General features: G+C 50.4%; 1 protein-coding gene across 2 annotated transcripts in view; it reads left to right on the plus strand.

Moving 5' to 3' along the window:
* The first annotated feature begins 594 nt into the window (after nt 1-594).
* Nucleotides 595-25,788, plus strand: part of LOC147112197 (hemopexin-like) — a 43,655-nt gene continuing 18,461 nt past the window's right edge. Inside the window, exons 1-7 of one of the 2 annotated variants that reach the window (XM_085999848.1) lie at nt 595-702; nt 5,187-5,248; nt 5,747-5,824; nt 9,791-9,933; nt 12,215-12,362; nt 17,134-17,346; nt 19,898-20,008. In XM_085999848.1, coding sequence (XP_085855974.1) covers nt 638-702; nt 5,187-5,248; nt 5,747-5,824; nt 9,791-9,933; nt 12,215-12,362; nt 17,134-17,346; nt 19,898-20,008 — 820 coding nt within the window. In that variant the 5' untranslated portion in view covers nt 595-637. The remainder of the gene's footprint in view (nt 703-5,186; nt 5,249-5,746; nt 5,825-9,790; nt 9,934-12,214; nt 12,363-17,133; nt 17,347-19,897; nt 20,009-25,788) is intronic. The other variant, XM_085999849.1, reaches the window with a different exon arrangement.

The raw sequence follows: 25,788 nt of genomic DNA on the forward strand, positions 1-25,788 counted from the left end.
ACAGGACTGGACAGACTAGATGCAGCAAGGATGTTCCCGATGGTCGGGGAGTCCAGAACCAGGGGTCATAGTCTAAGGATAAGGGGTAAGCCATTTAGGACAGAGATGAGGAGGAATTTCTTCACCCAGAGAGTGGTGAACCTGTGGAATTCTCTACCACAGAAGGCAGTTGAGGCCAATTCATTAAATATATTCAAGAAGGAGTTGGATATATTTCTTAAGGCTAAAGGGATCAAGGGATATGGGGAGAAGGCAGGGACAGGGTACTGAATTTGGATGATCAGCCATGATCTCATTGAATGGCGGAGCAGGCTCGAGGGGCCGAATGGCCGACTCCTACTCCTATCTTCTATGTTTCGATGTTTCTGTCCCTTAGCCAAGTCCGTATCCATGCTGCCACTGTCCCTTTAATCCCGTAGGCTTCTGTTTTGCTAATAAATCTGTTATCTGGCAATTTATCAAACACCTTTTGAAAGAGACTGTGAGTCAGGGACTGTTTGTTCTGACTTTGACCTTTCTGCTCCGGCAACCTCTTACGGTCTGTTTGTTTTGAAAGAGGCTGTGTTGAGTGGATGTATATAGAACCCCCAGTCCTGGGCACAACCATCAGTCCAGACACAGACCTGCTGGAGTGGCCATGAAGTTTCTGTTGGGAGTGTTGTGGCTATCTGGAGCTTTGGCCCTCAGCCTCTCTTTGCCCTGGTGAGTACTGCGCTAGTGTGGATTGCTGCAGGATGTCACAGTGTAGATGGTTCGAGTGTCCAGTTAGTGAAAATTAAACAGATGGCAGCAACTGACTATGTGGCTCAGTGAGTGTGTGTCCTGCCTGGTGTGGTACTGAGCCACAAACCAGGAATTATCTGGTGGTTAGAATTAAATGATTTAAAGAACATAATCCACAGGCCTTTTTTTGCGCGATTTCAATTCAAATTAACATCATTCGAATGAAGCAACTTTGAAATACAAGGATGAGACAGTGGACACATTAGGAACAAGAAAGGGAAACTTGTGTTTATGACCTCAGGACGTCTCAAAGTACTTCACAGCCAATGAAGTACCCTTTGAACTGTAGTCACGGTTATAGTATAGGAAACGCAGCAGCCAATTTGCGCACAGCAAGATCCCACAAACAGCAACGAGATGAATGGCCAGATAATCTGTTTTTAGAGATGTTGGTTGAGGGATAAATATTGGCCCCAGGACACCGGGGAGAACTCCCCTGTTCTTCCTCAAAATAGTGCCATGGGATCTTTTACGTCAACCTGAGAGAACCAGGCTAGACCTCGGTTTAACGTCTCATCCGAAAGACGGCACCGCCGATAGTGCGTCGCTCCCTCAGTACTGCCCCTCCGACAGTGCAGCGCTCCCTCAGTACTGCCCCTCCGACAGTGCAGCGCTCCCTCAGTACTGCCCCTCCAACAGTGCAGCGCTCCCTCAGTACGGCCCCTCCGACAGTGCAGCGATCCCTCAGTACTGCCCCTCCGACAGTGCGGCGCTCCCTCAGTACTGCCCCTCCGACAGTGCAGCGCTCCCTCAGTACTGCCCCTCCGACAGTGCGGCGCTCCCTCAGTACTGCCCCTCCGACAGTGCAGCGCTCCCTCAGTACTGCCCCTCCGACAGTGCAGCGCTCCCTCAGTACTGCCCCTCCGACAGTGCGGCGCTCCCTCAGTACAGCGCTCCCTCAGTACTGCCCCTCCGACAGTGCGGCGCTCCCTCAGTACGGCGCTCCCTCAGTACTGCCCCTCCGACAGTGCAGCGCTCCCTCAGTACTGCCCCTCCGACAGTGCGGCGCTCCCTCAGTACGGCGCTCCCTCAGTACTGCCCCTCCGACAGTGCGGCGCTTCCTCAGTACGGCGCTCCCTCAGTACTGCCCCTCCGACAGTGCAGCGCTCCCTCAGTACTGCCCCTCCGACAGTGCGGCGCTCCCTCAGTACTGCCCCTCCGACAGTGCAGCGCTCCCTCAGTACTGCCCCTCCGACAGTGCAGCGCTCCCTCAGTACTGCCCCTCCGACAGTGCGGCGCTCCCTCAGTACTGCACCTCCGACAGTGCGGCGCTCCCTCAGTACTGCCCCTCCGGCAGTACGGCGCTCCCTCAGTACTGCCCCTCCGACAGTGCGGCGCTCCCTCAGTGCGGCGCTCCCTCAGTACTGCACCTCCGACAGTGCGGCGCTCCCTCAGTACTGCCCCTCCGGCAGTGCGGCGCTCCCTCAGTACTGCCCCTCCGATAGTGCGGCGCTCCCTCAGTACTGCCCTGGGAGTGTCAGCCTGGATGATGGGCTCAACTCTCTGGAGTGGGACTTGAACCCAGGACCTTCTGACTCACAGGCGAGGGTGCTGCCCACTGAGCCACGGCGGACAGTTAGGAAGAAGCAGAGTGGAGACACTGGGAGGGTTCCAACGCTCTCGGGACTGAGTTATGAAGCAAAGCTCGGGAGGCTGAACATATTTTCGCTGGGGGAAAGCAAACTGAGAGGAGGACAGATCGATATAGGTCTTTAGAATAATGAACGGTTAAGATAACTCGGGTCTGTCAGTGCAGAACCTGACGGTACAACGATAAATTTCAAAAGTCTGCAGCAGGTTGAGTCAATATTCTGAGCACCTCACTCACTGGCTGTGGGTACAGGGGTGACACAAAGGGTGCTCCCAATCCCTAGATATGAGCGGCCAGTGATGACACCTGTCGGAATCGGAAAGAGAAGCTGTCCCAGCGAGCAATGTGGAACACATTTTCAGGAAAGGAAATTCACTGTTTTTTCTAATTAGCCCTGGGAATGTGGAACTGGATGCTGGAGTTTGATTTGTTGGGCTTCTGTACAGTACGAGTGAATGAGGCACATTTCATTTGGTGTATGGTGGTGTTGTGGTTATGTTACTGGACGGACAAGTAATCCAGAGAGTGGTGAGAATGTGGAACTCGCCACCAGAGGGAGTGGTTGAGGCGAAGAACACAGATGTATTTAAGGGGAAGCTGGATAAACACACGAGGGAGAAAGGAATAGAAAGATATGCTGATAGGGTGAGATGAAGAGGGGTGGGAGGAGGCTCGTGTGGAGCAGAAAAACCGGCACGGACCAGTTGGGCCGAATGGCCTGTTTCTGTGCTGTAAATAAGATGTAGTAATCCGGAGAACGTGAGCTCAAATCCCATCAGGGCAGTTTGAGAATTTGAATTCTATTTTAAGAATCTGGAAATAAAAATCTGGTCTCAGTAAAAGTGACCATGAATCTGTCGGATTGTCGTAAAAACCCAACTGGTTCACTGATGTCCTTTAGGGAGGGAAGCCTGCCGTCCTCACCCAGGCTGGGCCTGTACGTGACTCCAGTCCCACACCAAGGTGGTTGACTCCCTCTGACGTGGCCCAGTGAGACCCTCAGTTGTATCAAGAAGACTTACCACCACCTTCTCCGGACAACTCGGGATGGGCAGTAAATGCCGGCCTTGCCAGCGACGCCCACATCCCGAGAATGAATGGAAAAAGGAGGCCATTCAGCCCCTTGAGCCTGTGATGACCTGCACCTCAACTCCAGTTACTCGCCTTAGCTCTATGTCCAGAAAGCAGTCAATGAGCAATGGCAGGCCTTCAGGGCGGAGATAGTTCGGGTACAAACCAAGCACATTCCCATAAGGAGGACAGATGGGGCATCAAAGGCCAGAGCTCCCCGGATGACAACGGAAATAGAGGTTCAAATAAAACAGAAATAAAGGCGGTTTATGACAAATGTCAGGTACAGAGTACAATCGAAAAGCAGGCAGACTACAGAGAGAGGGGAATGGAAGAAGGAGAGAAGAAGGGCAGAGGGAGATGGTGAGAACAGATTAACAGGTAACATGAAAGGGAACCCAAAATTATTTTGTAAACATATAAAAAATAAAAGGATAGTTAAAGGAATGGTGGGGCCGATTAGGGACAAGAAAAGAAATCTTCTTGTGGAGGCCGAGGGCAGGATTGAGGTATTGAATGAGGACTTTGTATCTGTCTTCACTGGAGAAGAGGATAAAGTTAATGTCGCAGTAGAGAAGGGGGAGTTTATATTGGATATGATAAAAATAGATAGAAAGGATATGCTAAATAGTTTGGCATCACTCAAAGTTAACAAGTCACCCAGTCCAGGTGGGATGCATCCTAGGTTGCTGAGGGAAGCGAGGGTGGAGGTAGTAGAAGCTCCGACCACAATCTTCCAATCCTCCTTGGATATGGGAGTGGTGCCAGAGGGCTGGAGGATTGCAAATGTTACACCACTGTTCAAAAAAGGGGAGCAGGACAAACCTGGAAACTACAGGCCAGTCAGCCTAACATCAGTGGTGGGAAAACTACTAGAGATCATTATCAAGGACAAAATTAATTCTCACTCGGAGAAATGTGGGTTAATAAGGGACAGCCAGCATGGATTTGTTAAAGGCAAATCGAGTCTGACTAACCTGATTGAGTTCTTTGATGAAGTAACAGAGAGGGCTGATGAAGGTTGTGCAGCAGATGTATATCTGGATAAAGTACCACATAACAGACTTATTCAGAAAATAGAAGCACATGGTATTAAAGTAACTTGGGTACAAAATTGGTTAAGGGATAGGAGGCAGAGAGTAGTGGTTAACGGATATTTTTCTGACTGGAGTATGCAGTGCCTTCCCCAGGGGTCGGTATAAGGACCATTGCTTTTCTCTTATATATAAATGACCTGGACTTGGGCGTAGGGGGTACAATTTTGATGTTTGCGGATGATATAAAGCTTGGCAACGTAGTAAATAGTGAGCAGGGTAGTAGCAGACCTCAGGAGGACATATACTGACTGGTGAAATGGGCAGACAGGTGGCGGATGCAATCTAACGTGGGTAAACCTTATTGAATCTCTGTAAAGACCTTGATTAGATCAGTCCTCAATGTTCTAAACCCAAGGAAATACAAGACATGTTTATGCAACTTGTCCTCATAGTTTAACCCTTTGTGAACACAAGTGAGGACAAGATTAGTCTTGGCTGTGATGCCCTCTGTTGCTGAACAGCCTCACATATGAAGAATAGTTATTTCAGCCAGCTACTGGAGGGGGGCAGCCAGCGACGGTGGAACGCTACCTAACTACAGGGCAGGTCGTGTGGAGAGGTTGCGGGAAATCAGGAAGAAAATGGGAGGGAAGGGGAATTGCCAGAGAACCTCTCGGTTAAAGATATTTGCTGCTTTATTCCAGGATGAAGGGCCACGCAAACATCACGCATGACGAGATGAGCCAACCACATCCCAGCATCGCAGGTCAGTATGCTCTCTGCTGCTCTCCTCCACACCTCTCTCTCTGGGCTCTTGGCCTGTTCATTTCCCCATTGACCTCCCCGTTACTTGAGACCATTGATGCTCCACACGCTGACAGCGGGTTCTAGAGGCACATTGAGTGTAATCCCAACCCCGAACCATTCACTCACTCTATAGAATAAACCCCTCCCATCAGTCCAACTACATAAAATCCTAACATACCAAAACCCCTCCCATCAGTCCAACTACATAACATGACTCAAACTGCTCCCATCCATTCCCACTCCACAGAAACTTAATGGATGAAACCCGTCCCATCTGAATAGAATCCCAGTCAAGGAAATCCCTCCCATCCAGTCGCACTGTGTAGAAGGCCAGTGAATGAAGTCCTCTTTACTTGCGTTAGGTAGGCCTGCAGTGGTCTCCAAGTTTCTACATGTTGCCTTGGCCGTCGCACTGGATTAGTCCCCTTAGTAAGGTGCTTGTGATTTATGTTTTCAGGTTATCCCAATCGATGTGATGGTCTCGGATTCGATGCAATCACTCTGGATGAGCAGGGAGTTTCCTACTATTTCCGAGGTAAGTCTAGGGCTGCAGAGTCCGTGATGGGAGAGGTGAATTTCTTCCTACTTTATCCTTCGGCCCAAAACAACGAACCTGGTGTCACTTAATTCCTCTGTCCCACTTGCTTGTGATACCAGCAGACTTTTCAATTGGTGTCAAGGCCAGACACTTCTGACTAGAATCAGAGAATGGTTACAGCACAGAAGGAGGCCATTCGGCCCGTCGAGCCCGTGCCGGCTCTCTGCAAGAGCACTTCAGCGAGTCCCACTCCCCCGCCCTTTCCCCGTAGCCCTGCAATTTTTTTTCCTTCAGGTACTTATCCAATTTCCTTTGGAAAGCCATGATTGAATCTGCCTCCTCCCCCCCTTCAGGAAGTGCATTCCAGATCACAACCACTCGCTGCGTAAAAAAGTTTTTCCTTATGTCGCCTTTGGTTCTTTTGCCAATCACCTTAAATCTGTGTCCTCTGGTTCTCGACCCTTCCGCCAATGGGAACAGTTTCTCTCTATCTACTCTGTCCAGACCCCTCATGATTTTGAACACCTCTATCAAATCTCCTCTCAATCTTCTCTGCTCCAAGCGGAACAACCCCAGCTTCTCCAGTCTATCCACGTAACTGAAGTCTCTCACCCCTGGAACCATTCTTGTAAATCTTTTCTTTTTTAAATTCGTTTATGGGATGTGGGCGTCGCTGGCAAGGCCAGCATTTATTGCCCATCCCTAGTTGCCCTCGAGAAGGTGGTGGTGAGCTGCCTTCTTGAACCGCTGCAGTCCGTGTGGCGAAGGTGCTCCCACAGTGCTGTTAGGGAGGGAGTTCCAGGATTTTGACCCAGCGACAATGAAGGATCGGCGATATAATTCTAAGTCAGGATGGTGTGTGACTTGGAGGGGAACTTGGAGGTGGTGGTGTTCCCATGCACCTGCTGCCCTTGTCCTTCTAGGTGGTAGAGGTCGCGGGTTTGGGAGGTGCTGCCGAAGAAGCCTTGGTGAGTTGCTGCAGTGCATCTTGCAGATGGTACACACTGCAGTCACGGTGCACCGGTGGTGGAGGGAGTGAATGTTTAAGGTGGTGGATGGGGTGCCAATCAAGCGGGCAGCTTTGTCCTGGATGGTGTCGAGCTTCTTGAGTGTTGTTGGAGCTGCACTCATCCAGGCAAGTGGAGAGTATTCCATCACACTCCTTACTTGTGCCTTGTAGATGGTGGAAAGGCATTGGGGAGTCAGGAGGTGAGACACTCGCCGCAGAATACCCAGCCTCTGGGATCCCATATGCTTTTTTAACTGCTTTCTCAATCTGCCCTGCCAGTGTCAACGATTTGTGCACATATACCCCCAGGTCTCTCTGTTCATGCACCCCCTTTAGGATCGTACCCTTTAGTTTATATTGCCTCTCCTCGTTCTTCCTACCAAAATGTATCACTTCGCGCTTTTCTGTGTTAAATTTCATCTGCCACGTGTCTGCCCATTCCACCAGCCTGTCTTCTTGAAGTCGATCACTCTCCTCCTCACTGTTCACTATACTTCCAAGTGTTGTATCATCTCCAAGTCCAAGTCATTAATATATATCAAGAAAAGCAGTGGTCCTACTACTGGCCCCTGGGGAACACCACTGTATACCTTCCTCCAGTCTGAGAAACAACCGTTCACCACTACTCTCTGTTTCCTGTCACTTAGCCAATTTTGTATCCATGCTGCCACTGTCCCTTTTATTCCATGGGCTTCAATTTTGCGGCACTTTATCAAACGCCTTTTGGAAATCCATGTACACTACGTCAACCGCATTGCCCTCATCAACCCTCTCTGTTACCTCATCAAAAAACTCAATCAAGTTATTTAAACACAATTTGCCTTCGAGGTCGATGATCAGCCATGATCTTATTGAATGGCGGAGCAGGCTCGAAGGGCCGGATGGCCGACTCCTGCTCCTATTTCTCAGGACTAGACAGACTAGATGCAGGAAGGATGTATCCGATGGTCGGGGAGTCCAGAACCAGGGGTCACAGTCTAAGGATAAGGGGTAAGCCATTTAGGACAGAGATGAGGAGGAATTTCTTCACCCAGAGAGTGGTGAACCTGTGGAATTCTCTACCACAGAAGGCAGTAGAGGCCAATTCATTAAATATATTCAAGAAGGAGTTGGATATATTTCTTAAGGCTAAAGGGATCAAGGGATATGGGGAGAAAGCAGGGACCGGGTACTGAATTTGGATGATCAGCCATGATCGCATTGAATGGCGGAGCAGGCTCAAGGGGCCGAATGGCCTACTCCTGCTCCTATCTTCTATGTTTATGTTCTTATGTTTAACAAATCTGTGCTGGCTTTCCTTAATTAATCCCTGATTATCGTTTCTAAAAGCTTCCCCACTACCGAGGTAAAACTGACTGGCCTGTAGTTACTGGGTTTATCCTTACACCCTTTCTTGAAAAAGGGTGTAACATTTGCAATTCTCCAGTCCTCTGGCACCACCCCTGTATCTAAGGAGGATTGGAAGATTATGGCCAGTACCTCCGCGATTTCCACCTTTACTTCCCTCAGCATCCTAGGATGCATCCCATCTGGTCCAGGTGATTTATCTACTTTAAGTACAGTCAGCCTTTCTCGTACCTCTTTATCAATTTTTATCCCATCCAGTATCTCCACTACCTCCTCCTTCACTGTGTCTTTGGCAGCATCTTCTTACTTGGTGAAGATGTAAAGTACTCGTTTAGTACCTCAGCCATACTCTCTGCCTCCATGCGTAGGTCTCCTTTTTGGTCCCTAATCAGCCCCACACCTCCTCCTATTACCCTTTTACTATTTATATGCCTATAGAGTTGGAAATTCAGGATGAGGTCTTGAACCAGTTGTGTAGCTGCTCTGACAGCTTTGGATGACCAACACCAATTTAAATCAGGGTCTTAAATTCTCTGATAGATGCCAGACTAGCATTGGACTGCTGACTAAGAGACATGACTCTCATACAAACTTTATTTGTGGTAAAAGAAGGGTTTGGGGGGGATACGGGGAGAAGGTGGGTAGGTGGGGTTGAGGATATGGGGAGAAGGTGGGTAGGTGGGGTTGAGGGATATGGGGAGAAGGTGGGGTTGAGGGATATGGGGAGAAGGTGGGGTTGAGGATATGGGGAGAAGGTGGGTAGGTGGGGTTGAGGGATATGGGGAGAAGGTGGGTAGGTGGGGTTGAGGGATATGGGGAGAAGGTGGGTAGGTGGGGTTGGTGATATGGGGAGAAGGTGGGTAGGTGGGGTTGAGGGATATGGGGAGAAGGTGGGTAGGTGGGGTTGGTGATATGGGGAGAAGGTGGGTAGGTGGGGTTGGGGATATGGGGAGAAGGTGGGTAGGTGGGGTTGGGGATATGGGGAGAAGGTGGGGTTGAGGGATATGGGGAGAAGGTGGGTAGGTGGGGTTGGGGATATGGGGAGAAGGTGGGTAGGTGGGGTTGGTGATATGGGGAGAAGGTGGGTAGGTGGGGTTGAGGGATATGGGGAGAAGGTGGGTAGGTGGGGTTGGTGATATGGGGAGAAGGTGGGTAGGTGGGGTTGAGGGATATGGGGAGAAGGTGGGTAGGTGGGGTTGGGGATATGGGGAGAAGGTGGGGTTGAGGGATATGGGGAGAAGGTGGGTAGGTGGGGTTGGGGATATGGGGAGAAGGTGGGTAGGTGGGGTTGGGGATATGGGAAGAAGGTGGGTAGGTGGGGTTGGGGATATGGGGAGAAGGTGGGTAGGTGGGGTTGAGGGATATGGGGAGAAGGTGGGTAGGTGGGGTTGGGGATATGGGGAGAAGGTGGGTAGGTGGGGTTGAGGGATATGGGGAGAAGGTGGGTAGGTGGGGTTGAGGGATATGGGAAGAAGGTGGGTAGGTGGGGTTAATATATGAAAATGATACTGGGTGCTGCTGATAATTTTTATGCACTGAAGCTAAAAGTTTTGATGTGGGATTTGCAAAGATGCTGATCGCTCTCTCCGGAACTTTCCATTTGACAGATGAGTTTGTGTGGAAAGGTTTTCGTGGTCCCGCCGGGCTCATCAATGAAACTTGGCCCCAACTACCGGAGCACATCGATGCAGCATTCCGTATCCATCACAAAACCTCCCCGGGGCATCACGACAGGATGTTCTTCTTCAAGGTAGGCTCCTCGCCGACAGTATCCATGGTTACCCGATCTCCACCAGACCAGCACACCCGCAGCTTTCAGTCAGGCCCTTGTGTGGTGGGAAAAGCCTGAGCGCGGCCTGGAACCTGCTCACTGGTGCTGAGAGACATTGAACCAGGCCAGAGACACCATGAGGCTGATGGCACTGTGATAGGATTCTGGTTAACGGGCACATCTGGCACATGGAGTGTCCGGTACCAGACCCAAGAGAGTGTGCAATATCAGGGAGAGAGACAGGAGGAGTGGGATAGAGAGGAGACAACAAGAGCTTCCATTTATAGATGGCCTTTAACAAAGAAAACAAGACACAAGGCACATCACAAAGAGATTATCAGACAAAAATGGCAAAGCGGAGATATTAAGAGTGGTTACAGAGGTATGTTATAATGATGGTCTTAAAGTAGGAGAAAGAAGTGAGGGAGCCACTCGAGGCCAGATGGCTCTGGAGGGAGGAAGTATGGGGCTGGAATCATAGAACCATCAAATGATACAGCACAGGAGGCCATTCGGCCCATCATACCTGCACCGGCTCTTTGAAAGAGCTCTCCAATTAGTCCCACTCCCCCCTGCTCTTTCCCCGTAGCCCTGTAATTTTTTCTCCCTTCAACTATTTACTCAATTCTCTTTTTACATTTACTATTGAATCTGCTTCCACCGCCCTTTCAGGCAGCGCATTCCAGATCACAAATTATTTCCTCATCTCCCCTCTGGTTCTTTTGCCAATCACCTTAAATCTGAGTCCTCTGGTTACCGACCCTCCTGCCACTGGAAACAGTTTCTCCTTATTTACTCTATCAAAACCCTTCATTGATTTTGAACACCTCTATCAAATCTCCTCTTAACCTTCTCTGCTCTAAGGAGAACAACCCCAGATTCTCCAGTCTCTCCACCCTGGGGTACCGCAGGGATCGGTCCTTGAACCCCAGCTATTCACAATATATATTAATGATCTGGATGAGGGAACTAGATGTAATATCTCCCAGTTTGCAGACGACACAAAGCTGGGTGGGCATGTGTGCTGTGAGGAGGATACCGAGAAACTCCAGTATGATTTGGACAGGTTGGGTGATTGGGCAGAAGCATGGCAGATGCAATATAACGTGGATAAATGCGAGGTTATCCACTTCGGTATCAAAAACAGGAAGGCAGATTATTATCTGAATGGCAATAAATTGGGAGAAGGGGAAGTGCAACGAGACCTGGGTGTCCTTGTGCACCAGTCGCTGAAGGTAAGCATGCAGGTGCAGCAGGCGGTTAAGAAGGCAAATGGTATGTTGGCCTTCGTAGCGAGAGGGTTTGAGTACAGGAACAAGGATGTCTTGCTGCAGTTGTACAGGGCCTTGGTGAGACCACATCTGGAGTATTGTGTGCAGTTTTGGTCGCCTTATCTGAGGAAGGATGTTCTTGCCATGGAGGGAGTGCAGCGAAGATTCACCAGGCTGATACCTGGGATGGCAGGAATGACGTATGAGGAGAGATTGGGTCGATTGGGCTTGTACTCGCTGGAGTTTAGAAGAATGAGAGGGGATCTCATCGAAACTTATAAAATTCTAACAGGACTAGACAGACTAGATGCTGGAAGGATGTTCCCGATGGTCGGGGAGTCCAGAACCAGGGGTCACAGTCTAAGGATAAGGGGTAAGCCATTTAGGACAGAGATGAGGAGGAATTTCTTCACCCAGAGAGTGGTGAACCTGTGGAATTCTCTACCAAAGAAGGCAGTAGAGGCCAATTCATTAAATATATTCAAGAAGGATTTGGATATATTTCTTAAGGCTAGGGGGATCAAGGGATATGGGGAGAAAGCAGGGACAGGGTACTGAATTTGGATGATCAGCCATGATCTCATTGAATGGCGGAGCAGGCTCGAGGGGCCGAATGGCCTACTCCTGCTCCTATCTTCTATGTTTCTATGTAACTGAAGTCCCTCATCCCTGAACCATTCTAGTAAATCTCCTCTGCACCGTCTCCAAGACCTCGACATCCTTCCTAAAGTGTGGTGCCCAGAATTAGAGACAATACTCCAGCTGAGGCCTCACCAGTGTTTTATAAAGGGTTTAGTATAACTTCCTTGCTTTTGTCCTCTGTGCCTCTATTAATAAAGCCCAGGATCCCATCTGCTTTTTAACAGCCTTCTCAACTTGTCCCGCCACCTTCAATGATTTGTGTACATGCACCCCCAGGTCTCTCTGTTCCTGCACACCCTTAACATTGTACCCTTTAGTTCACTCACTGAATTCTCATTGATTCTCAGGGGAACCAGGTCTGGCAATATTACGGCACTACACCAGAAGGCAAGTTCCTGATCCACGATAAATTCCCGGGAATTCCAGATAATCTGGGGGCAGCAGTAGAGTGTCCGAAGGGCGAGTGCATGCAGGATTCCGTGCTCTTTTTTAAAGGTAAGGCCATTTTATGAAGTGGAATGTTTCAATTCTCTCACTATGGAAATCGATATAGACATATTCAGGTGAAGGGCAGTGGCCGGTCAGAACCTGACCCGTGCAGACCAGTTATTGGGGTTTTAACATCCACAAAATATAGGATCCGGGAGGGAGGGAATTCAGGAGAAACTTGTTTACCCAGAGAGTGGTGAGGGTGTGGAGCTCACCGCTACGAAGAGTGGTTGAGGCTACAGGTATGGATGCATTTAGGGGGAAGCCACGTGAGTGTGTGGGGAGCGGGAGGATGTGTTGATGGGGTTGGTTGGGGTGGGGTGGGTGTGGAGCGTGGGCACCGGCATGGGGCAGTTGGGTTGGGTGTCCTGGTTCTGTGCTGTGCATTCTATGTGGCACCAGGAACAGTCAAAGGAAGGGAATCATCAGAACAGCAGTTATATAGTTTTTTTGATATATATATATATAAATGACCTGGATATTGGAATTCAGAGTAGAATTTCTAAATTTGCCGATGACACCAAACTTGGGGGTGTGGCAAACAGTGAGGATACCAATCGACTGCAACAGGACATAGAAAGGCTAGCAGAATGGGCAGACAAGTGGCAGATGGAATTTAATACAGAGAAGTGTGAGGTGATGCATTTTGGCAGAAGGAACAGGGAGAGGCAATATACACTTAATGGCACAGTTTTAAAGAGTGTGCAGGGACAGAGGGACCTGGGAGTTAATGTGCATCGGTCCCTGAAGGTGGCGGGACATATTGAGAGAGTGATTAGCAAAGCATATGGGATCTTGGACTTCATAAATAGAGGTATTGAGTACAAAAGTAGAGACGTTATGCTGAACCTTTATAAAGCGCTGGTTAGGCCACAACTGGAGTATTGCGTCCAGTTCTGGTCACCACACTTTAGGAAGGATGTGAAGGCCCTTGAGAGGGTGCAGAGGAGATTTACCAGAATAGTTCCGGGGATGGGGGATCTTAGCTACAAGGACAGGTTGGAGAAGCTGGATTTGTTTTCATTAGAGCAAAGGAGGTTGAGGGGTGATTTGATAGAGGTGTACAAGATTATGACGGGTTTGGACAGGCTAGACGGGGAAAGGCTGTTCCCACTAGTTGATGGTACAATGATTAGGGGACACAGATTTAAGGTTTTGGGCAAGAGATACAGGGGGGACGTGAAGAAAAACTTTTTTATGCAGCGAGTGGTGAGGACCTGGAACTCGCTGCTGACGGAAGTGGTGGAAGCGGAGATACTCAGGGCTTGATTTTAACGCAGCCGACAGGCGGGCTTTTAGGCGTGCGGGGGGTTAAAATCGCAAACCCTGGGGGTCGGGACCCCCCCCTCCTGCCTGGTTCCCGCCTCCACGCCATTTTAACCTAGGTGTGTCTGATTGACCCGAATCAATCCCGCCTGCAACAGACGGGACTGGTCTTTAGGGCCCTTGAACAGCACTGATTGGCCTTTGTAATCCCATTTTAACAGGCCCTTGCCTGTTTAACCCTTTTCCCACGTAAAACACGCCTGGTGGGGATCACGCCTGTGAAACCTGGTGGGAGCACTATTGGCTTGCTGACTATCGCGAAATGACACACGCCACGACTGCAGAAGTTGCCATCAGACAACTGATGGCATTTTTACAAAATACACAGCATTTCACCCAAGTGACTACCCTTGTGACTATTTGTGCTTTATTTTCCTCTTACGCGTGCTCCTACGTAGTGGTTCCCCTGTGGCTTCAGCAGATGTGGAGGCCCCTTGCTCACTTTCCTGCTGCTCCTGTCTCAACACCTTTGGTGGGCGTCCTCTGGGATGGTGAGCCTGTGAGGGCTCGCCAGCAGTCTGCTGCTCCTGCGGCTGTGCAGGGGTTGAGACCTCTATCTCCGTTAGGTGTGTACTCCGGCGGGGCTCTGACCGAGGGCTCTGCAGTGGCATGGAAGTGTGAGCGCTTGGAGAGGAGCCCCCACTTCCTTGAGGTCTGCCACCAACCTCCCTCTCATGGGTCAGGTCCCCCTCAGTGCCTGCAAGTGGCTGGAGAGCAGCTTGCTGCACATCAGGGGGGCCATGGGGACCCGTATCTACAATGGCAGTCCTACTCAGAAGGACTTCCATGAAGGTCTGGTTTCTCTGTTCAATAGATGCCCATCGCTCCTCAAGAGATGTCATTCTATTCTGAACACTCACCATGTTTTCCATACCCTGGCGACTAACCTCCTCCATGGCCGTAGCCCTCCTCTCCTCTACCATAGCCAGCCTTACCACGGAGGCAGCAATCATTTCCACGTAGGTAGCCATCCTTTCCGTGTTCATGCGTTCATGCGCCAATGACTCCACAAAGGCTCTGCTCATGTTCGCAATGGACTCCTCCATTCGCTCCACACTTGCAGTGACCCTAGAGACAAAACCTGCCAGAGACTCCTGCATCTGTGCCTGGAGTTCCATCACCTCTGATCTTACAGATGGACCCAGAGGCAGAGGGTCGACATGCAGCTGAGCCGAGCTGGCAGAGTCCTGCGCCCTCCGACGAGGACTCTCCACTGCTGTCCCTGTCTCCACAATCTGCTGATGCTCACTTGTGAGCTGTGATACATCAGGTGACAACTTTACTGTATGTCCCGAAGGTCCCACCGAGGTGTGAGTGTCTGCGCTGGTGCTGGGTGCACTTTATTTCTGATGACGCTGCACCCTCAGGGGTTGCAGATTCCTCTGAGGATTCTGGCTGCTCAGGCTCTTCCTCCTGCAGAGTGGGGACGGGGTCTCTCGATGGTCCTGTGGGGGAGTCAAGGAAAAAGTTAGAGTTGTGATGCCAAGGTTACATGCACACTGCATTTTGCAGATGATCATAAGTCCATATGATGTAGCTTCAGAATCATTATCAGCGACTCATGCAATGCCAATGAGAGAGATGGAAAACTATTCTGTCACCAGCTTGCGGGGATGCTCCAGTCTGTCCTTCCCCAACGTCCACATCTCGGTCAGCCCCGGCAATTTCCAGGACGCCTTCCTCCCAGGGGGTGAGCTGGGCTAATGAGGGCGGCCCTCCTCCTGTCCTGGCTCGCTCTCTCCTGTTGTGAGCTCTCTTTTCCTGCAATGAGGGAGACAAGTGGAGGTTGAGTGAGAATTAAGGGGTGAGTGTAGATATTCCATAGCATAGATACTTAGAAGGAGACAAAGATGGAGTGAGGTTGCAATACCAAGGGCCCTCCCTGTGTGTTGTCAGTTGTGTTCAAAGCATCAGAGTGAGAGGGAGTGTGAGGGCTGCATGGTGGCATAGTTCTGTGAATGTGAGCATAGAGAGAGAGAGGGAATGGGTAAGGGTGCATGGATGTGAGTGTCTAGTGGGATGTGCAGGAAGAGATTGCTAAAGCTGAGTGCTGGTGAGGAAAGGCAATGGGGATCAGATTGAGGGTGATGGAAACATCATACAGCACGTACTTTTCCAGTGCGAAGGTGGTCATGGAATCTTTTCCTGCACTGCAACCACGTTCTTCATGTGAGCCCCAAGCAGTTGACTTGACCTGCCACCTGGAGCCACACAGCCTTGGTCTGACTGGGAGGCCTCTTCCTCCCTGAAGAAGGGAACAGGACCTCCCTGTGGGCCCTAGCACCATCCAGTAATGCCTGCAGTGAAGCCTCGTCAAATTTGGGGGCAGATCTGGCCCTCCCGCTGGCTGCTGCTCCTGCAGGCTCCTGTGCCATCTTAATGGTGAAGTTTGGGAGCCTGCAGAGGAAGCAAGGCTTGCTGTGGCCCTTAAAAGCAGCAGCAATGATGACGTCATATTCTGCGACTTTCTGACTAGAAATACTTAATTGGCCAATTGAGTTAAAATTGCATCAATCTCATAGACCCATTTAGAATCGTGTGGGAATCACTAAATTTGGGGAACCCGCCAATTCCCCGCACCTGAGATAAAATCGATCCCTACGAGTCGGAATGGGGACTGAAGCTAGAGTTTCCCTCAGCGTAAGCGTCTCAAGCAGTGTCCATTCCATCACAGTGCAGCACTACTTTGGATTTCACCGTCACCACTCAGCCAGTCTGCCTTTTATGGGGGAGGGGGGGGCAATTCAGCCTGGGTTCCCGACCCGATCGCTATGCAGTGACTCCTGTACAAAGTCTTTGTGTAGATGTCTGACGCTGGGCTTGCTTGTGAAACATGGTGACACTCACTCACTAACATCAGACATGGAGTATGTCCGACTTCTTTAGAAAGATAGACTTGCATTTCTATAGCGCCCTTCATGACCTCAGGAAGTCCCAAAGTGCTTTACAACCAACAAAGTACTTTTTGAAGTGCAGTCACTGTAAGCACACAGCAAGATCCCACAAACAGCAATGTGATGATAACCAGATCATCTGTTTTTTAGTGATGTTGATTGAGGGATAAATATTGGCCCCAGGGCACCGGGAGAACTCCCCCTGCTCTTCTTCGAAATAGTGGCCGTGGGATCTTTTACGTCCACTTGAGAGCGCAGACGGGGCCTTGGTTTAAAGTTTCATCCGAAAGGTGGCACCTCTGACAGTGCAGCACTCCCTCAGTACTGCACTGCGAGTGTCGGCCTGGATTTCTGTGCTCAAGTCTCTGGAGTGGGACTTGAACCCACGACCTTCTAACTCAGAGGCAAGGGTGCTGCCCACTGAGCCACAGCCTACAGATCCCCATCCTGCAGACTGTTCCTATTCACTTTGTGTTCCCGCACTTTGAAATCCTGCGGTGTCCGAGCCTTCAGGCAAGGAGGGGGCAAAGGAATAAACTCTCTGATTCTCTGTGCAGGAGATACGGTGTACCTGCTGGATCTCAGCACAAACACGGTGAAGGAGAAGACATGGCCAGAGGTTCATCATTGCACGTCCGGAATGAGGTGGATTGACAGATACTACTGCTTCCAAGGAACAAATTTCACTCGCTTCAATCCCATCACTGGCGAGGTTCCTTGGGGATACCCAAAGGATGCGCGGGACTACTTCATGAGATGTGAAGGACGAGGTCAGAGATTTGCTATTGTTTATAAGAACATAAGAAATAGAGCAGGATTCGGCCCCTTGAGCCTGCTCCGCCACACGGCCCCTCGAGCCTGCTCCGCCACACGGCCCCTCGAGCCTGCTCCGCCACACGGCCCCTCGAGCCTGCTCCGCCACACGGCCCCTCGAGCCTGCTCCGCCACATGGCCCCTCGAGCCTGCTCCGCCACACGGCCCCTCGAGCCTGCTCCGACACACGGCCCCTCGAGCCTGCTCCGCCACACGGCCCCTCGAGCCTGCTCCGCCACACGGCCCCTCGAGCCTGCTCCGCCACACGGCCCCTCGAGCCTGCTCCGCCACACGGCCCCTCGAGCCTGCTCCGCCACACGGCCCCTCGAGCCTGCTCCGACACACGGCCCCTCGAGCCTGCTCCGCCACACGGCCCCTCGAGCCTGCTCCGCCACACGGCCCCTCGAGCCTGCTCCGCCACACGGCCCCTCGAGCCTGCTCCGCCATTCAATAAAATCATGGCTGATCTTTGACCTCAACTCCACTTTCCCGCCCGATCCCCATATCCCTCGATTCCCCATGAGTCCAAAAATCTATCGATCTCGGCCTTGAATATACTCAACGACTGAGCCTCCACAGCCCTCTGGGGCAGAGAATTCCAAAGATTCACCGCCCTCTGAGTGAAGAAATTTCTCCTCATCTCAGTCCTAAATGGCCGACCCCTTATTCTGAGACTGTGACCCCTGGTTCTAGACTCCCCAGCCAGGGGGAAACATCCTCCCTGCATCTACCCTGTCAAACCCTGTAAGAATTTTGTTCCTGTTTCAGAGGCAATGAAACATCGAGTTACACAGAATGTACAGCACAGAAACAGGCCATTCGGCCCAACTGGTCCGTGCCAGTGTTCATGCTCCACACAAAACTTCTCCCACCCCTCCCCATCTCACCCGAGCAGCATATCCTTCTATTCCTTTCTCCCTCGTGTGCTCGGAGCAGCACCCCATCTCTCAGTGGGAGTGGCGCTGCAGGGATCAGTAAGACCCCAGGTTTCATTCCTAGTGTCAGCTGATCTCCGCCAGGACCATGGGGGAGGGGGGAGTCGGAGGAGGGAATGGGAGAAAAGCGGCTACACCTGGCCTCAGTGGCCCCGAGTTACTGAGGGTGGAAATATAACATGATTTTCACTCTTGGTCACTGACTGGTGACTCCTGTGTCTGTGTGGACATAGAATCACAGAATCACAGAAACCCCACAGTGCAGATAGAGGCCATTTCGGCCCATCGAGCCTGCACCGACACATATCCCACCCGATCCCCATAACCCAACGTATTTAATCCCCCTAACACTAAGGGTCAATTTATCATAGCCAATCAACCTAGCCCGCACATCTTTGGACTGTGGGAGGAAACCGGAGCACCCGGAGGAAACCCACGCAAACACGGGGAGAATGTGCAAACTCCACACAGACAGTCACCCGAGGCCGGATTCGAACCCGGGTCTCTGGCGCTGTGAGGCAACAGTGCTAACCACTATGCCACCGTGCTGCCCTGGGTGGGGAAAGGCTGGGCAAACCGTAATGGTCCCCACAGTAGAATAGCTGGAGAATATTCATTGTCCCCGCAGGGAAGCTCTTTCCCCGCAGGGTGCTGTCCCCACAGGGTGCTGTCCCCACAGGGTGCTCTTTCCCCACAGGGTGCTGTCCCTACACGGTGCTCTTTCCCCACAGGGTGCTGTCCCCACAGGGTGCTGTCCCCGCAGGGTGCTCTTTCCCCACAGGGTGCTGTCCCCACAGGGTGCTGTCCCCACAGGGTGCTCTTTCCCCACAGGGTGCTGTCGCTACAGGGTGCTCTTTCCCCGCAGGGTGCTGTCCCCACAGGGTGCTCTTTCCCCACAGGGTGCTCTTTCCCCGCAGGGTACTGTCCCTACAGGGTGCTGTCCCCACAGGGTGCTGTCCCTATAGGGTGCTCTTTCCCGGCAGGGTGCTGTCCCTACAGGGTGCTGTCCCTACAGGGTGCTCTTTCCCCACAGGGTGCTGTCCCCACAGGGTGCTCTTTCCCCACAGGGTGCTCTTTCCCCACAGGGGGCTCTTTCTCCACAGGGTGCTGTCCCCACAGGGTGCTCTTTCCCCACAGGCTGCTCTTTCCCCACAGGGTGCTGTCCCTACAGGGTGCTCTTTCCCCACAGGGTGCTGACCCCACAGGGTGCTGTCCCCACAGGGTGCTGTCCCCACAGGGTGCTCTTTCCCCACAGGGTGCTCTTTCCCCACAGGGTGCTGACCCCACAGGGTGCTCTTTCCCCACAGGGTGCTGACCCTGCAGGGTGCTGTTCCCCCACAGGGTGCTGTCCCCACAGGGTGCTGTCCCCGCAGGGTGCTGACCCAGCAGGCTGCTGTCCCCACAGGGTGCTCTTTCCCCGCAGGGTGCTCTTTCCCCGCAGGGTGCTGTTCCCCACACAGGGTGCACTTTCCCCACAGGGTGCTTTTTCCCCGCAGGGTGCTGTCCCCACAGTTGTCAATGTGACTGTTACTAATCCAACTGATTCATGTTGTTGGATCTTTCAATCAAACAGGTCATGGGCACAGGAACAAATCAGCAGCTGGTTCCATCCACGACCGCTGCAGTAACCGATCATTCGACGAGTTCAATGAGGATCAGCTGGGAAGGATCTATGCATTCCGAGGTGAGCGCCACACTCGGGTGATCAGGGGCCCGTATCAATGGGGGTTCGAATGGAGCAAACAGGGAATGATGTCAAAGCACCTGTGTGTCTGAAACTTCACTTTAAGAGCAAAGGACCTGCATCAGTGAGTAAATGCCCCGTCCAGTGTCACCCTGAGCCCGACAGTTCAGGACGGTCCCAGGCAGCGTGGTGGCATAGTGGTTAGCACTGTTGCCTCACAGCGCCAGGGACCCGGGTTCAAATCCGGCCTCGGGTGACTGTCTGTGTGGAGTTTGCACATTCTCCCCGTGTTTGCGTGGGTTTCCTCCGGGTGCTCCGGTTTCCTCCCACAGTCCAAAGATGTGCGGGTTAGGTTGATTGGCCATGATAAAAATTGGCCCTTAGTGTTAGGGGGGATTAAATACATGGGGTTACGGGGTTATGGGGATAGGGCTTGGGTGGGATGGCTGTCGGTGTAGGGACCGGGTGCTAGGGTTTGGATGATCAGCCATGATCTCGTTGAATGGCGGAGCAGGCTCGAAGGGCCGAATGGCCTACTCCTGCTCCTATCTTCTATGTTTCTATGTTCCATCGCTGGCCTGCACTGACAGACGATCTCAGTCAGATCACCAGACTTTCCTCAGCTCCTGGGGTAAGCCATGTAGGACTGAGATGAAGAGGAATTTCTTCACCCAGGGAGTGGTGAACCTGTGGAATTCTCTGCCACAGAAGGCAGTTGAGGCCAATTCATTAAATATATTCAAGAAGGAGTTGGATATATTTCTTGAGGCTAAAGGAATCAAGGGATATGGGGAGAAGGCAGGGACCGGGTACTGAATTTGGATGATCAGCCATGATCGCATTGAATAGCGGAGCAGGCTCGAGGGGCCGAATGGCCTACTCCTGCTCCTATCTTCTATGTTTCTATGTTAAGAAGGGAATATTCAATGTGGTTCCTGTTCCTGGTCACTCTCCAGTGACTCCTGCGGGAAAGTGCACGTCAACGTTCTCTCTAAGCTGCGCGCATGCGCGGCCGAGCAGTAATCTGCAAGGTATGGACAGGCCACTCACAAGCTTTTCCAAGCTGGGTCAAAATCCTGGAACTCCCTCCCTAACAGCACTGTGGGAGCACCTTCACCACACGGACTGCAGCGGTTCAAGAAGGCGGCTCACCACCACCTTCTCAAGGGGCAACTAGGGATGGGCAATAAATGCAGGCCTTGCCAGCGACGCCAACATCCCATATTTTAAACAAATACCGCGCGTGCACAGAAATTTATAGGGACCCCGCATAGAAATAAGCAGGCCACGGAGAACAAAGACAATTTAGAGGGTATATTGGTGCACGTATGTCTGACTAGCATATAGGAGCAGAAAAGAGGAATAAGGTGCATAGAGGAGTGAGTGTGTTGGATAGTACTAGAGAAGAAAGTAGTACTGGAGGCGGAAGTAGTACCATATTAGATAGGAGCAGACTAAGAAAGACTATGAAAAATTCAAAAATGGGTTTAGAATGCATGTATGTAAACACACAAAGTGTGGTGAATAAGGTTGGAGAGCTAAAAGCACAATTGGCCGTGTGGCAATATGATGATGTGGCAATAACAGACACATGGCTTAAAAACGGTGAGGACTGGGCACTTAATATTCAAGGGTACAAGGTGTTCAGAAAAGATAGGGAAGGAAAAAAGGGAGGTGGGTGGCAGTGCTGATTAAGGAAGACATTGTAGTGTTGGAAAGGAAGGATGTTCTTGAGGGGACAAGGACAGAATCCATTTGGTTAGAGTTGAGGAGCAAAAAGGGTATGATCACACTATTGGGGGTATTCTACAGGCCTCCAAATAGTGAGAGGGAGGTAGAGGAGCAAATCTGCAGGGAAATCACAGAGATATGCAACAGCTATAGAGTGCTGATATTGGGGGACTTTAATTACCCAAATATCGATTGGGATAATGCTAGGGGAAAGGGAAAGGAGGGGGAGGAATTTCTGAAATGTGTTCAGGAGAATTTCCTTGACCAATATGTTCTTGGCCCAACTAGGAAGGAGGCATTGCTGGACCTGGTGCTGGGGAATGAGCCAGGTCGACTAAGTGTCTGTGGGAGAACACTTGGGTACGAGTGATCATCGTATCATAAGATTTAGATTAGCAATGGATAGGAGAAAGGAACAATCTAGAGTGGAACTTCTGAAATGGAATAGGGCTAACTTCAATGGGATGCGAAAGGATCTAGCCAGGTTAAAATGGAACCAAAGACTGACAGGAAAAACTGTAACGGAACAATGGGTGATCTTTAAGGAGGAGGTGTTCCAAGTACAGGCTAGGTACATTCCAACAAGAGGGAAGGGTAAGGGAACTAAAGCAAGGGCTCCTTGGATGACGAGGGACATAGAGAAGATGATGAAACAAAAAAAAGAGGGTGTATGATGCATGTCAGGTGATTCTTCAAGACCGAATACAATAAGTTGAGAGGGGAAGTGAAGATGAAAGTAAGATTGGCAGAGACAGAGGGACCTGGGAGTTAATGTGCATAGGTCCCTGAAGGTGGCGGGACATATTGAGAGAGTGGTTAGCAAAGCATATGGGATCTTGGGCTTCATAAATAGAGGTATTGAGTACAAAAGTAGAGAAGTTATGCTGAACCTTTATAAATCGCTGGTTAGGCCACAACTGGAGTATTGCGTCCAGTTCTGGTCACCACACTTTAGGAAGGATGTGAAGGCCCTTGAGAGGGTGCAGAGGAGATTTACCAGAATGGTTCCGGGGATGGGGGATCTTAGCTACAAGGACAGGTTGGAGAAGCTGGATTTGTTTTCATTAGAGCAAAGGAGGTTGAGGGGTGATTTGATGGAGGTGTACAAGATTATGACGGGTTTGGACAGGCTAGATGGGGAAAGGCTGTTCCCACTAGTTGATGGTACAAGGACTAGGGGACACAGATTTAAGGTTTTGGGCAAGAGATACAGGGGGTATGTGAGGAAAAACTTTTTTACGCAGCGAGTGGTGAGGACCTGGAACTCGCTGCCGACGGAAGTGGTGGAAGCGGAGACATCAATGTTTTCAAGGGGAGGCTGGATAGGCACTTGAGGGAAATAAACTTGCAGGGCTCCGGGGATAGAGCGGGGGAATGGGACTGACTGGATTGCTCCACAGAGAGCCGGCACGGACTCGATGGGCCGAATGGCCTCCTTCTGTGCCGTATGACTCTATGGGCAGGATTTTCATTGGGCCGTGGAGGCGGGATTGGAGGTGTGTGGGGGGTTAAAATCCCAAACTCGGGGGACACGAACCCATCCCATTCAGATGAATACGTGGCTAGAGGAATGGTGCAAGGGGGAGGGATTCAAATTCCTGGGACATTGGAACTGGTTCTGGGGGAGGGGTGACCAGTACAAACCGGACGGTCTGCACCTGGGCAGGACCGGGACCGATGTCCTTGGGGGAGTGTTTGCTAGTGCTGTTGGGGAGGATTTAAACTAAAATGGCAGGGGTTTGGGAACCTGAGCAGGGAGACAGAGGAAAGGGAAACAAGGATAGAAGCAAAAGACGAGGAGAAAAACAGTGGGCAGACAGAGAATTCAAGTGTTTAAGCCAAACATGGCCACAGTAAATAATTCTAAACGGTCTAAGAGCGTTAAAAAAACAAGCCTGAAGGCTTTGTGTTTTAATGCGAGGAGCATTCGAAATAAGGTGGATGAATTAGCTGCGGAAATAGAGGTAAATGAATATGATATGATTGGGATTACGAAAACATGGCTCCAGGGTGACCAGGGCTGGGAACTCAACATCCAGGGGTATTCAATATTCAGGATAGGCAAAAAGGAAAAGGAGGTGAGGTAGCATTGCTGGTTAAAGAGGGGATTAACACATTTGTAAGGAAGGATATTAGCTCTGATGATGTGGAATCTGTATGGGTAGAAATGAGAAATACCAAGGGGCAGATAACGTTAGTGGGAGTGGTGTATAGACCCCCAAACAGTAATGCGGAGGTTGGGGGTGGCATTAAACGGGAAATTAGAGACGTGTGCAATAAGGGCACAGCAGTTATCATGGGTGACTTTAATCTACATATAGATTGGGCTAACCCAATTAGTAACAATACTGTGGAGGAGGAATTCCTGGAGTGTATACGGGATGGTTTCCTGGACCAATATGTCGATAAGCCAACTAGGGATCAGGCCATTTTAGACTGGGTATTATGTAATGAGAAAGGATTAATTAGCAATCTTGTTATGCGAGGCCCCTTGGGTCGGAGCGATCATAACATGATAGAATTCTTCATTAAGATGGAGAGTGAAGTAGTTGACTCAGAGACTAGGGTCCTGAATTTAAATAAAGGAAACTATGATGGTATGAGGCGCGAGTTGGGTAGGATTGATTAGGGAATGTCACTTAAAGGGTTGATGGTGGATAAGCAATGGCAAACATTCAAAGATCACATGGATGAACTACAGAATTTGTTCATCCCAGTTTGGCATAAAAATAAAACAAAAAAGGTGACTCAACCGTGGCTAACGAGGGAAATTAGGGTTAACGTAAGATCCAAAGAGAGGACATATAAATTGGCTAGAAAAAGCAGCAAACCTGAGGATTGGGAGCAGTTTAGGATTCAACAAAGGAGGACAAAGGGATTAATTAAGAGGGGGAAAATAGAGTATGAGAGTAAACTTGCAGGGAACATAAAAACTGACTGTAAAAGCTTTTATAGATATGTGAAGAGAAAAAGATTGGTGAAGTCAAGCGTAGGTCCCTTACAGTCAGAATCAGGGGAATTTATAATGGGGAACAAAGAAATGGCGGACCAATTAAATACATATTTTGGTTCTGTCTTCACAAAGGAGGACACAAATAACCTCCCAGAGATGTCGGGGAACATACGGTATAATGAGAGGGAGGAACTGAAAGACATCAGTATTTGCAGGGAAATGGTGTTGGGGAAATTGACGGGATTAAAGGCCGATAAATCCCCAGGGCCTGATAATCTACATCCGAGGGTACTTAAGGAAGTGGCCCTAGAGATAGTAGATGCATTACTGGTCATCTTCCAGAACTCGCTAGACTCTGGAACAGTACCCATGGATTGGAGGGTAGCTAATGTTACCCCACTATTCAAAAAAGGTGGTAGAGAAAAAACGGGGAATTATAGACCGGTGAGCTTGACATCGGTAGTGGGGAAAATGCTAGAGTCCATTATAAAGGATGTAATAGCAGAACACTTGGAGAATAGTGACAGGATCGGACAAAGTCAACATGGATTTACGAAAGGTAAATCGTGCTTGACTAATCTACTGGAATTTTTTGAGGATGTAACTGGTAAAATAGATAAGGGAGAACCAGTGGATGTGGTGTATTTGGACTTTCAAAAGCCTTTCGATCAGGTCCCGCATAAGAGACTAGCGTGCAAAGTTAAGGCACGTGGGATTGGAGGCAAGGTATTGACTTGGATAGAGAACTGGTTGGCGGACAGAAAGCAAAGAGTCGGAATTAACGGGTTGTTCTCCGAGTGGCAGGCAGTGACTAGCGGGGTACCGCAGGGATCGGTCCTAGGACCCCAGCTATTCACAATATATATTAATAATGATCTAGACGAGGGAATTGGATGTAATATCTCAAAATTTGCAGATGACACAAAGCTGGGTGGGAGAGTGTGCTGGGAGGAGGATGCCCTGGAAATCCAGTATGATCTGGACAGGTTGGGTGATTGGGCAGAAACATGGCAGATGCAATATAATGTGGATAAATGCAAGATTATCCACTTTGGTGGTAAAAACAGGAAGGCAGATTATTATCTGAATGGCAATA

The sequence above is a fragment of the Somniosus microcephalus genome, chromosome 10, assembly GCF_052327205.1.
Source record: "Somniosus microcephalus isolate GS21.2 chromosome 10, FLI_Smic_1.0, whole genome shotgun sequence".
NCBI classification, from domain to species: Eukaryota; Metazoa; Chordata; class Chondrichthyes; order Squaliformes; family Somniosidae; genus Somniosus; species Somniosus microcephalus.